This window comes from Citrus sinensis, chromosome 3 (genome assembly GCF_022201045.2).
Source record: "Citrus sinensis cultivar Valencia sweet orange chromosome 3, DVS_A1.0, whole genome shotgun sequence".
NCBI classification, from domain to species: Eukaryota; Viridiplantae; Streptophyta; class Magnoliopsida; order Sapindales; family Rutaceae; genus Citrus; species Citrus sinensis.
Window position 1 is genome coordinate 45,245,666 of NC_068558.1, and position 13,342 is coordinate 45,259,007.

The 13,342-nt window shown below is 30.9% G+C and overlaps 1 protein-coding gene across 1 annotated transcript; it reads left to right on the plus strand.

Moving 5' to 3' along the window:
* Positions 1 to 6,985: 6,985 nt before the first annotated feature.
* On the plus strand, positions 6,986 to 11,271 carry LOC102624227 (E3 ubiquitin-protein ligase RFI2). The gene is made up of 6 exons (XM_006479880.3): positions 6,986 to 7,417; positions 8,489 to 8,661; positions 8,987 to 9,045; positions 9,627 to 9,652; positions 9,741 to 10,107; positions 10,552 to 11,271. The coding sequence occupies exons 1-6, from the start codon at positions 7,240 to 7,242 to the stop codon at positions 10,985 to 10,987; spliced, it is 1,239 nt and encodes a 412-aa protein (XP_006479943.1). The 5' UTR covers positions 6,986 to 7,239; the 3' UTR covers positions 10,988 to 11,271.
* Positions 11,272 to 13,342: the final 2,071 nt, after the last annotated feature.

The following is a 13,342-nucleotide window of genomic DNA, read 5'->3' on the forward strand; positions in this document are numbered from 1 at the left end:
AGGCTCACAAAATTAAGATATTTGGTGAAATCAATAAAAAGGTATAGAAACCGAGATCATGTGAAATATTTGTTGCAAAGTTGTATTTTCCAACCATATCCATTAAAGACACTCGCGGGTCCCCTCTTTCTTGCTTTTGTTGGCTTAGCTTTCCCCTATACTATTATATATTCGCGTTGAGTTTGCTACTAATTACCATTTTTTACATTATTCACAATAAGTTATTATAAGTAAAGATTATATAAGTACTTTGAATATCGGTAATTACATAAGTACCTTATTCTCAAAATATTAGTACTAATCATTATTTGAGATTATTTTAACAACACGCACATCAGCTCCTCAAATGATCAACTCGAATAAAAATTTGAAGATTGTTAAAGAAATGACATAATTAATTAATACGAAAAGTTCTTATATAAATTTTTAAAAAAATGATTAAAAAAAAATATTTTTACGAGCGCAATGTTAGGACGGACTACGGAGAAACCCAGCACTCTCTGAGGCGCTTCGCCACTGTTCGGTAGGTAGATTTTTATATGTACATAGTAAATCCTATCTTTTCAAAGAAAAAGAAAAAGAGTAAATCTTTAAATAATCAATAGTAGTAGTAATAATACGGTAAGGAACAGCAGGATGCCACTATGGGTGGACAAAATTGAAAGAAAAACCAATATCATGACTCAATCAATTAGCTAAAATGCCGTATGAATGATTAGATGCTCAATGCAAAACTTTATGATAAAATTATGACTAGCGGAATGGATGGGATGGCAAAATCTTACGAAATCGGAAGCCTGCTTGCTTTTTCAAATTTCAATTGGTCTTATCTCCTTCTTCATGTTGCTGTAATGCTAACGTGTTTTCTTCCAACTACACATCCGACTTTTTAATGCTAATATACGCGGTTTTACACTTTTACTTGATGAAGAATCGATCACAGCTTTTATAGTTGTGCTGGTACACACATTAGAAAACTAACTAAATTAGTTCTAATAAATAAATAATGTTCCATAACTTTGTGAAAAATCTTAACTTCGATCTTGTGATATAAAAAAATTGCACCCGTTTTGGTATAATAAATAAATTCTACCCATAAATACGTGAAGGTCGAATAATTTACTTTTTCAATAAAATTATTTTTTGCTTAGTTATAATATAAAAATAAATATATATTTCAAGAAAATTATTATTTTTGCTTAATTCTAACGTATTAAAAAAAATCCTTATTAAAAATAAACTCCACATCGAGGGGGAGTTAAAATTGGTGAACCCATTCGTTCTGCTGGTCCAAATTCAATAATATAAGGATTCCCCTAACTTAGCATTAGCCATAATATAATTATAACAAATGATGCCGTGCGTTTCAGCTTTGGAGTTTTGGCTCCGAATCATTTTCATTATTTTCATTTCGCGATACGATAAGTTGAGGATACAAACTACGAAGAGAACAACAGTGTCTAAAATATCGCCACGTGGAAACTGGAAAGCAATTCTTCATGACACACTGTGAATGATGCGGGTGGGTGAATGGACTCGGGATAAAAGCTCATTTAGTCCCTATATTTTAAGATTAGTATCTGTTTAGTTCTTATATTTTTTAAAATGCTTCAAAATATCCCTACCGTTAAAGTATTGATACCCCTAACGTTTACTTTTTATTTCTTTTGACTTACTTTTACAATATTACCCTTTTATAATAATTTTTTTATTTAGATATTAATAAAAAAAATAATTAAATTATCAATTTCACCCTAGAAAATAAAAAAAAATTATATTAATTTTTTTGCAAGCACCATTTGTACACTTGGTAGTTTGCATACAATTTTTGACAATTAAAAATTAATATATATATTTTTTATTTTTTAGGGTTAAATTGGTAATTTAATTTTTTATTAATGTCCTAACAAAAAAATAATTATAAAAGGGTAATATTGTAAAAGTAAACCAAAAGAAATAAAAAGTAATAATTTAATTTTTGACAATTAAAAATTAATATAAATTTTTAGGGTTAAATTAGTAATTTAATTATTTTCTTTTTATTAATGTCCAAATAAAAAAATTATTATAAAAGGATAATATTGTAAAAGTAAGTCAAAAGAAATAAAAAGTAACGATATGGGTATCAATACTTCAACGGTAGGGATGTTTCGAGATATTTTTAAAAATATAAGGACTAAACGAACACTAATCTTAAAATATAAGGACTAAATGAGCTTTTACCCAATTAACTCGCGTCCCCCTTTTTTCTTTTTCTTTTTTTTTTTTTGGGTGAAGTGCGTCACAGCGAAGCAATAGAACAGTCGATGGATACGAGGGCATTAACATAGAATACTACCCCTCATTTTTTTTAAATACAAAAATACCCCTCTTTTCATTTTGAGGTTAACTACAAAGTCCAACAATTTGTGATATGTTACCCGAATCACTTACCTTTATCAAAAGTGGAGTAATTTTAATTCAAACAGGTGATAATAATGATAAAGACTAAAGAGTAAATATAAAATTAAAACAGTTGTAAGTGTTAGATTTTTAATATTTTGATTCAACAAACAAGGACCAAAATCCACCAAAAGCAAAAAAATTTAGAATTAAATAGACATCGCTTAAAGTATAAAGTAAAAAATAATCATTATCATATTGCTTGGCTTTGGAATTGATAATTTTCTGAAGCACAAGGAATAGGGAATTAATTAATTAACATTGAAGGCGTGCGTGGTTTTTCTTTCAAGAGAAAAAAATATGTAAAAATAAAATTATATAATTGGTTGGGCGATCCACGAAATGATTCGGTGTTGGGTATGTCCGTTTGATTGTAAAATAGTATTCTCCAACAAATCCAATTTAAGTAGTGTGGATGGTTCTAAATTCATTCAAATTTGTGAGTGGAAGAGCCACTACACATTGTCTGCTTCAAATTTAATGTTTTGTTCGTGTGGTGGAATATTTTTACAGCTTTTCTTCACTCGATGGCCGAAGGATTAAAGATTGTAAGAACTGCATTTTAATGTTTTTTAAGTGATAATAATAATGATTAAAAATGTGGAAACATCGCGGGATCGGGAAAATCCGAATTCAGCCAATATGTTATTTTATTTTTCAGAATTTAGTTAATACCCATATCTTGATTTTCACCTTGTTATTTATTAATGTTGCTCCTGACCATTTGGCAATATTAACTTTGTCAGTTAATGATTTTACAGTCTGAATTCAATTCGGAAATTGTACTTATAATTTGTTGACTGAACGGATGATGCACAAAGTTTTCTTCACCAACCAGAAAAAAAAAAAAAAAATCCAAACATTAAAATAAAAATAGAAACAGGGGCTGAGGCTGCTTGGTTGACAAGGGATGCTTTTAAATAAAAATAAACAAACCAACAAGCGTATAAATCAACTGGCATGGGGCTGTTTTATCTTATGGAAAGTCATCGGTTCGAGGTTTTAAAATGCAGTTGTGTTAAAATACTTGTTGGTAGAGTTTTGTCACCCTAATAGTCATACTCGGCTTAAATCTAGATTAATCGGGATCCAATGTAATCTTCATTATTCAATTTTCGAATACCAGATGGTTTAATATACAAAAATAAAAAAAAATAAAAAAACAATTTTCGAAATAACAAACATGTAAGTTCAAAAGATTTAACATACACATACACACACAAAATTACAATAGCCCTCTAGTCTCAATTATTCACATTATTTATTCATGATATTTTGTTGAGAATCAAACATCTGAATTCATTATTCAAAGGTAAAATTATTACAATAATAATTGCATTGGTACAAACAAATAAATTTTCACTTAGGTCAATAGAAGATGTTTAAAAAAAAGAAAGAAAGTCTTACACGCAAATTAATAAGAAATACCAGAAAAAGAACAAAAACTGAAAACGAACCGGCGTATATTTAACTTGTGTTTTGGCTATGTCGATAGAGGAGACGTATGCATGGAGGTTTCTAAAATTTGGAGACCACGAGTTCATCACGACTCACTTGGTTGTGCAGTACCAAGAGTTATGGATTTTCAGTTTTTCATGTTAGAATTAAAGGGGAGGTTGAAGATGAAAGAGTAGAAGTACTTGGTTAAAAATTATTGTTAAAGGTGTATTTTTGTGGGTTATTAAAAAAAAAAAGGAAAAACAATCTACTTTTAATTATAAATAATTGGGCTTGGGACTGAGTGTAATTTATTGGGGGCTCAACTGAAAATCATTGCCAGAAGTGAGAAAAAAAAATTAAGTTGTAAATTTTAAGGTTCTTTTCTCATTATCGTTATTATTATTTTATTTATTTAAGGCAAGCAATAACTTAAATCTTAAGAAAGACTCTTTATCATTTTAGGAACACTTTCTTAAAATTAGGATAACAGTAAAAAGTAGAAAAATATATATTTCAATACAATAATAAAAAAATAATTTTTAATGTAATAAAATATGTGTTTTCGTATTTTAACGATATCCTCGCTTTATTAAAGTAAGCATGCTCTCACTTAAGAAAGACTTTCTCTCTCTCTTTACACGCACACACATAATAGTTTCTTGGTCGGAATTTGAAAATACAGAAAAATCCGGAAAAATATTAAACCGGAAAAAAAAATTGAAGGGATCGATCGCTACTTATGGAAGCAGAGAGATCCTATCATCGAACTGCTGAAAAAGATGATGTAAGACTATTAGTCACACCTCATTTGGTATCGTCCTGTTTCTTTCAAACTTCTTCATGGGCATGCATGTGTGTGTTTATAAGGAAGGTTCTTAATCAAGCTTATATGTAATTACTTTGATGCATTTATAAGACTTTCATATCTTAAAAATATTATATACATTTTGGAGTACATGATGATACAAAAATTGACGGCTTTTGAAGGAAGGGTAAGTCCCTAATGTTTAAGCTAATGGAAACTCCATTGAACTCAAAATATTAGTGTTCTTGATTTATTTAGGTTAAGCTGTATGGGGTTCTTGATTTTGAAGAATTCAAGAACATGATGCTGCTTTCAAAATCTTGATTCATTTTTCTGTAAATATAAGATTCTGATGAAGTTTGAGGGTTCCTGCGATCAGCTTTCAACTCATCGTCGGGTCAAATTTTTGTTGCTTTTAGTTTCCCAATTAATTTCTTTCTCAATATGATGGGTTCCTGCGATACTCAAAATATTAGTATCGTCCTGTTTCTTTTAACTTCCAACGTGTTGGTAATTTTACAAAAAGAACTAAACTTCATTGCCAATGCACTATTTATTACATAAAATTTGTGAAAAAAAATTAGTATGCCTGAAAAATGTGTCCGAATTGAGTGTCTGAATGCGTAAAATCAAAACGATGTCGATTAATACATTTTCATAACGCCAAGAGACGAGACTCTGAGAGGGTTGAGAGCCGGAGAGAAGAGACTAAGGCCGGGCACGTCTTTGCACTTACATATTTCGTCTCATTAACATCGATAATTATTATATTAGCCTTTAACTTTATTTTTTTATATAAATTTAAGGATAACTAAGTAATTTAATTAAACAAATTTCAAATGAGTGGACCGTATTTAATTCGTTTATAACTTATTTATTAAATGAATCCTAAACGAATAATCAATATTATCAAACCTAAATTCAATTTGTTTAATTAGCAAATTGAATTAAATTCACCATTTGATTAAGCTAATCAATATTTTTAAATCCAAACTTATTTAATTCGTATAGAATTAATCGAATAAATGAATCATGACCCATATTTTCAATTCTATATACAACTATTTTTAAAATTCGCAGTACTTTTAAAAATAAATTTTACTAAATATTTAACAGGGGATTGCCACTTTTCCCCCTACAGTAATTAACATATATCATTTACCCCCTATTATTTTTATAATGACCAAAAACCCTCCTGACATTATAAGTTTACAATATTACCCTTATTTTTAATTACTCTTTTATTTACATTTATTATAAATTAAATAAATTACACGAATAGAAACTAAATAAAAAAATTAAGTATTAAAAACAAGAAATATATGTTTTGATATGAGCAAAAAAATTAATAATAAATTTTTTTCTTGTAATTATTTATTTTGTGAACATTTTCTTATAATAAATATTTTGTAATATTTTAAAATTAAATGTAAAAATTATAGGCAAAATATTTTATTATTTATCTTATAATAAATTTTTATTTGTCATTCAAATTTTCTTATAATAATTTTTTTATCATTTTATAATAACTTTCTTATATATTTATTATAAGAAAATTTTCGCAAAATAAATAAGTACAAGAAAAAATTTTATTGTTAATTTTTTCTCATATCAAAACATATATTTCTTATTTTTAATGCTTGATTTTTTATTTAGTTTTTATTCATGTGATTTATTTAATTTATAATAAACATAAATAAAAGAGTAGTTAAAAATAAGGATAATATTGTAAACTTATGTTATCATGGGGTTTTTGGCCATTATAAAAACAGTAGGGAGAAAAATAATATATGTTGATTACCGTAGGAGAAAAATTGACAATCTCTCAATATTTAACTGATTGTTATTTCTTTAGCATAGTTTTTTTTTTTTTTTGGTTTTGACCACGAGATATCCTGGGGAGGGCCCCAACTGTGGGAGGCACCTTTAAGCCCGTACCACAACCCAGACTAGAAGTCCCCGCTCGAACCGAGAAGCACATGTTCTCCCAACAAAAGCGACTTCTCAGCGACTCGAACTAGGAAGCAAACACAATCAAACCACTTAAGGAGACTCCATTGACAGTGGAACCAACACTTTGTTGGTTTTCTATAGCATAGTTAATTTTAATTATTTTAAAAATTACATAATTACCAAATCCCTTAAAAAAGCCGTGGGGGAAATTTTTTTGGGCATTAACCGAAAATAACAGATTGAAGCAGGGGTTTTCCGTAATTACAAGAAAATTTATAATGCAATTTAACAATATCGGTGGGTCAATAGATAATAAATGTTTCCTAAAATGAACTAAAAAATTATTGCATACAACAAAGATAATCCACTAAAACGCGACGCATGTAACTAAAATATTGAGATGATGATCATATCTCATTATTTTATTTAATTTTCAGACAGTCCGAAAAATGTAACCACGTAATCTGACAGGTCGGAGAGACAAAAGATAGATAGATTTTGCTTTCGCCCAAAGACGGAGATAGAGAAAGCAAGGAAAAGAGAAAATCTTTTTCATATTTGTTGTCTCTAGATTGTAATTTCCGGGTTTTGATTGGTGGATGAGAACAATGGTGGGCTCAAAAGCCACTGATCACGGTCCTCATCAAAAGGACGGCCATGATGACGATGATATTGAGCCTTCTTCTGGGCTTGCTTGCTCGATTTGTCTCGATTTGGTATCTGAGAACGGTATCAGATCCAGAGCTAAACTTCAATGTGGACATGAATTTCATTTGGGTAAGTCATGAACTTGTTTATATTATTTCGCTTCTTAATTTTGGAAACCTTTGGGTATTTTTTTTGTAACTATTCGGATGGTTGAATGTATCTTAAAACTTAGATTTACATTTCTAATTGCCCATCTAATGAAGTTTTAGTTCACTACTGGTATAATTTGGTGGAAATGAAATCTTAATCAAATAGTTCTATTTATGTACATTTGGTTATATCAATCGGTGAGCATTAATTTGAGTAAAATTGGGATCTTCTGAAGTTGCTTATTATGTTATTGTGAGATGTCATACTTTTTTCCAAATGGTCTGGTCATGTCTGCAAATGGTATGAATTGATGGTAAATATGGAAAACTGTTTTGTGTTAGGAATGTGAAAGTATTTGTGTGACTACTGTTTCTGTGCTCTTGATACTTTGGATGATTCGCAATCGGTTGATCATTGGTTTACTATTCTGGTGTACAATTTTATCCTCGTTTAATGTACAAGCTTATGCCTCAAAGAAACCTTTTTTTAGCTTATGGAAACAGAATCAGGGTTTTTTAAGTGTTACACATATAAAATGTTTTGGCATAATCTCCGGTGAGGAAGGATCCTAGTTGTAATGAGTGTGGTGAGATGGATAGACTGTTGGGAAATCGGAAATAGATTAGAATTAAATTGGTCCACGTGAGTAGTTGAGATAGAATTGAAGGCCAAAAGTCAAAAATGCAGTTGGTCTAGAGAAGTAGAGACGATATTATAGTTGGAAAAAGATCCTTGTGACACTGTCAAGACAATTGGTGACACTGCATTTCATTCATAAAATTTTACTTAAGGTGTATTCTGATGCAGCTTGCAGACACGCTTTCCTTTAGTTTAAGGAAATGTTTAACTTTTCAATTTCGGTTTTACATATAATGTACCGACCAATGTTCAGGAAAGTGCTAAATTGTTTAGATTGCACCATGATGTTGCAGTTTTTCCTCAAATGATGCATCTATATGCCTTATGGTGCATATGTGTCTAACTAGTATTTCCCTTTTATTACCATCAGTGATGCCCATTTGTTGCTGTATACTATCCTCTGTTATGCAGATTGTATTGGTTCAGCATTTAACATGAAGGGAGCAATGCAATGCCCAAACTGCCGGAGGATTGAGAAAGGTCAATGGCTGTATGCAAATGGTTCTACACGTTCACTCCCTGAACTTAGTATGGAGGACTGGATTCCTGATGAGGATTTCTATGATCTAAGTTATTCTGAAATGGTAACCACAATTCAGAGAATTCCTTGTTCGTCTCCACTAGTTTTATGTTCTCTGTTTAAGACATGAATTATTCTGCTTTTGCATTCAGTACAGGCTGATCTCAACTCTGAAGTGTTTCTTTTCACTGTCATATGTGCAGCAGATCTAAGTCATTAGATTTTCTATATTTGTCATAACTCCTATCCTCTTGTCTTATATTTTTCCTTTAGTTATGTTCGTGCATTTCTATATGTCATTTACTAACAAGCACTAATAATGACTTTGAAAAATGCAAACAGAATGATATATGTGAAGGTCTCAGATAATCTGTAATTTTGATTTGCAGCCGTTTAGAGTTCACTGGTGCCCTTTTGGTGAATTTGCACAACTTGGTTCATCATTTGAGTAAGCAAGACCTCCATATAGCTTTTCTTTTATATCGTGATTTTTTATTGCTACAGTTGTTGAGTTGTATACTCTGTTATTTTCAAGATCATTATCAACTTTGATGAATACACTAGTATAATGAAAACAATTGAGCTGCAGTATGGAAGCAGTTTTAATTATGGAATGTGGATTAAGTAGTTTCTTTAAAACATTGCAGCTTGTCTTTGGGATGGTTCTCAATTGGTATTGATTTTGTCTATTATCTTATTTTGTACCACTCTTTTTGTATTAAGCAACTTATCTTGCTTCTTACAGAATAAGGTTTTCTAATATTTATTGGAGATTGTTTTCAAGAAGAAAACTTGATGCCTTTACTTGTTTCTTGAATCTTCATCAACTAGTGTTGCCAAAAACTTTTTTTTACATAAGAAACAGAGCAAATTTGTTTAAATTGAGTTGACCAGCAGTCAACCAAAGAGAGACCTACTAAAAATATTACAGTAAACAAATACAAAATTTTGCCAAAACCATGTGACTTTCATTTCTTAACAACATCAGTTGATGCAGTCTCTGACATGTTAATCCTTTATTTCTTTCAGGGAAGTGGAACCTCCATCAACCACATGTAAGCTACCTTTTGTTATATTGTTTTCTTAATAAGAATGTTTGAGCCACCCTATGTAACACTACAGTGAAACATCTTATCCTTGTAGATCATGACCTACGGGGACACAATGCCATATTCTCATCATCTATGGCTCATTCGTATGTTGCGTATGTAGGACCAGCTCCACTGACCACCTCCAGATCTAGCAATAATGTTGATGATCGACACATAAATCCTCACTGGAATGTCCTGTCGGGGCAAAATGAGATTTTTACTCCCCATGCTTTTCCTGCTGTTAATCTACAGTATACCAGTTGGGGCCGTCAGCCCCCGCCTTTCTCCATATCCACTGGCCAAATGAATGTTGCTGAACCAACTTCTACTCCACATGCAACACTGAGATCTTCTCATGGTGAATCTGATGCTGCACCAATTCCAAGATCTTTCCTCCATCCACTTGTCTTTGATCATGGGTAAGCTGTAAGCTATGAGGTGCTTGAATGCCTTCTGTTTTTTTTTTTTTAAATCATTTTACCTCAGCTGTCTTTAGGAAACATTGCTCGTTTCTTCATTTCTCCCATTTTTTAATCCTCACATTTTATTCTCCTTCAGTCACCAATTTGATTAAATTATTTGATTTCTTATATCAATACGGATTATTTATAACAGATGCACTGTTATACTTTTGAAAGTGTCACTTCTATAAATAGAGAGAATCATATGTGACACTTCACTTATTAACCACAGAGGATTACCGAGCTGCACATGGTGCATGTTTTTTTTCTTCAGTTGCACAAATTTAGGAACAAAATTCTCGTTTCATTAATTACAATAATTTGACAGAAAAAGTGTTCTCCAGGTTCATTAATACTTGTTGACCTAGAATACTTATCAGAACTACCACCTACTTTCTGCAGGTCTGGTCCTAGAGCTGGTAACTCATTTGTCTCCTCAGTTTTTCCTCGTCGTCCAGGAAGTGGTGCTCTGACCCGTGAAAGGATCCATGCCTTCCATCATCGCCAGTCATCCAGCAATTCACCAGGCTTGCCAACAACTGTAGTCCCTGGTCTAAGGAGATTTGATAGTCCAAGGAGCTTGCCAGCAGCGGTGCCAGCACCCCCACAACATGATCAAAATGGTGGCTTCTACATCCTTCCTCCGAGTTCACCTGGCCATACTGTACATGAAGCAGAGAATCCATCGCCGAATCATTTTCATGTATGGGAAAGAGAGCGGTCATACCCTTCACCATCTGTCTCTAGGGACTCAAATTGGGGATCATTTCATCAAACTACTAGTGGCTCTGATATGGGCAACGGGTTAGGCGGCTTTTGGCATAGGCACTCATCTTAAGAGATTCCTATAAAAGTTGGTAGCCAGAAAATTAACTAAGTGGATCTGAACTCATGACTGGACATGAAGTTGCATATGTGAATTTAGAAACTCTTTTTTGTAAATTTTGGTGCACTGGCCTAAACTAGTGTTAATTTCTGTATATTTTGGGAAAATTGCCCTGGCTTGTGGGCCCTGGAACTGAATTTTTTGTCAGTCATGTGATGGTGTGATGGTACTTGTATGCTCTTATAAATTTCTTTTTGTGCCTGAAAGTATGGCGTGGAAAGTTCAATATTTGACTATTGAGTGTGTTCCGAGGAGTTTTGTTGTACAAAAACTAGAGAAGAAAAATTATAAGGGTAAATATTTACGGATCACATTGTGTTCTACACTTCATCAAAAATATATTAAACTTTTTTTCTCTTCCCACCATTCACATGAAATTTATAAAATATATTATTTTTTCACTTTTCTGTTGACACTATTTTGAGGATTTTACAGAATATTGACAAAATGATTATTTTGTCCTTGAATGTAAAAAGATTATTTAATCCTATCTAAGTGTAAAAAAAAAAATTAGAGTTTACTATGTAACTATTGGGACCAATAACGACGACAAAATTAGCTATATAAACTCATCAAATCTACTAATTTAAAGATATAAAATCACCAAAATAAGCACTCCAACTAATTTGTAGTTCATTTACAATTTAAATCAAGAATCCTTGCTCATAATCCATTCTGAATAAGATATCTTCAATAACAATAACAAATATTTAACAATAATAAATCACAACCAAAACAGTCAAAGTTACCCAAAATACATTCAAATTAACTATAAAATCAGTTATGGGAAACTTAGAGCTTATAGTTTGTTTCCATCAATCCAGAAAATACATTCCAAAAGTATCCAAAAAACCAACTAGTAAATACTTTTTCCATTTAGGAGCAAAGTAGTTATTTTATCATATTTTGTTAAATCCTCTAATAGTGTTAATGGAAAAGTGAAATAGTAAGATGCTTTGTAAACTTAAGTGAAAAACTGCAAAAGATAAGAGCTTGCTCAGTATTGTTTTTCAATATGTATTTTCATGATACAAAAATGAGAATGAAAATGATATTTTACAGTTGTTGTATTATGAATTTCAATACATGTCTGGCATTAATTTTTGTGTCTTTGGTATTAATTTTTGTATCTTGTACTTAATAACTACAGTGAGTATGTGTTCAATAATTTTATTTTCAGAAACATTTCTTTACTAACATACAACTTATAATTACCATTAAAAGGGTAGTATATGGAAAAATAATATAAGATTGATTGGTTTAATCTTTTTAAATAAAAATTAATTTTTTAGATAAAAATATATTTATCATAAACTAGTTAGCATGGAATTTTAAAATAGCTAGTATATCTTCAATAAGTTAGCATAATAAAAATGTCATAATTTGAGTAAAGTTGCCCTAAATTGAATCTTTTTCAGATTCATTCAAATTGATCATCACTTGTAATCGTCTAAATTAATGTTTGCAAGTCACCATCTTTAACATGTTATAAACTATTCCTTGGTTTGTAACACAATATGGTCAGACATACTTCCAAACACAAAAATATTCCACAGCACTCACCCACGTGCTCTGAAGAAAATAAAATACAAATATTCAAATAATATGCTGGACTTGAGATAACGATCCAATTTTTCCACTCAGAAGAAATTTTTTAAGAGAATAAAAAATACAAAAATAAATATCTTTATGTAGATCTATAGATAGTAGTTCAAATCTACATAAACAATGATTTTATAATTTTTTTTAAAATTAAAAGAAATAGAAAAAATAAAAGAAGAAAAAATTATTTGGAATGTGCTGGAATAGAGTGATTTTCTCTATTGAGAGTTGAGAGCAAATGTTAGATGAATCCCAAAAAAAATATGTTGTGGATGAAAGAAAAGAGTGAAAAAAATATTAATTGAAGATTTTGATACTGGAATGAGAGACGAAAAAGACTGTCTGGAAGTGAGAGAGTAGAAAGAAAGAAAGTAGATAGTGCAATTATTTATTGGATAACGTGGATGTGCTTATTTTATAAAATATTTTATAATTTATTTTGTAGAATACGTTTATTAATTTGTTTCTCGACTTATTTTTTTAATTAAAAAAACTTATTTTCTCAGTTACGACTGTTAGGGATGGCAATGGGGAGGGGAGGGGAGGGGACCAATCTCCCCATATCCATCCCCGATATTTTGCGTATGTCCCCGTCAGAATTACTTGAGAGAATCCAAATCCCCTCTCCGAATAATAACAGGGGATCCCCGAGGGTCCCCGATCCCCGAATAACTAATATATTTTTTTTATTTTCGATATTGAGTT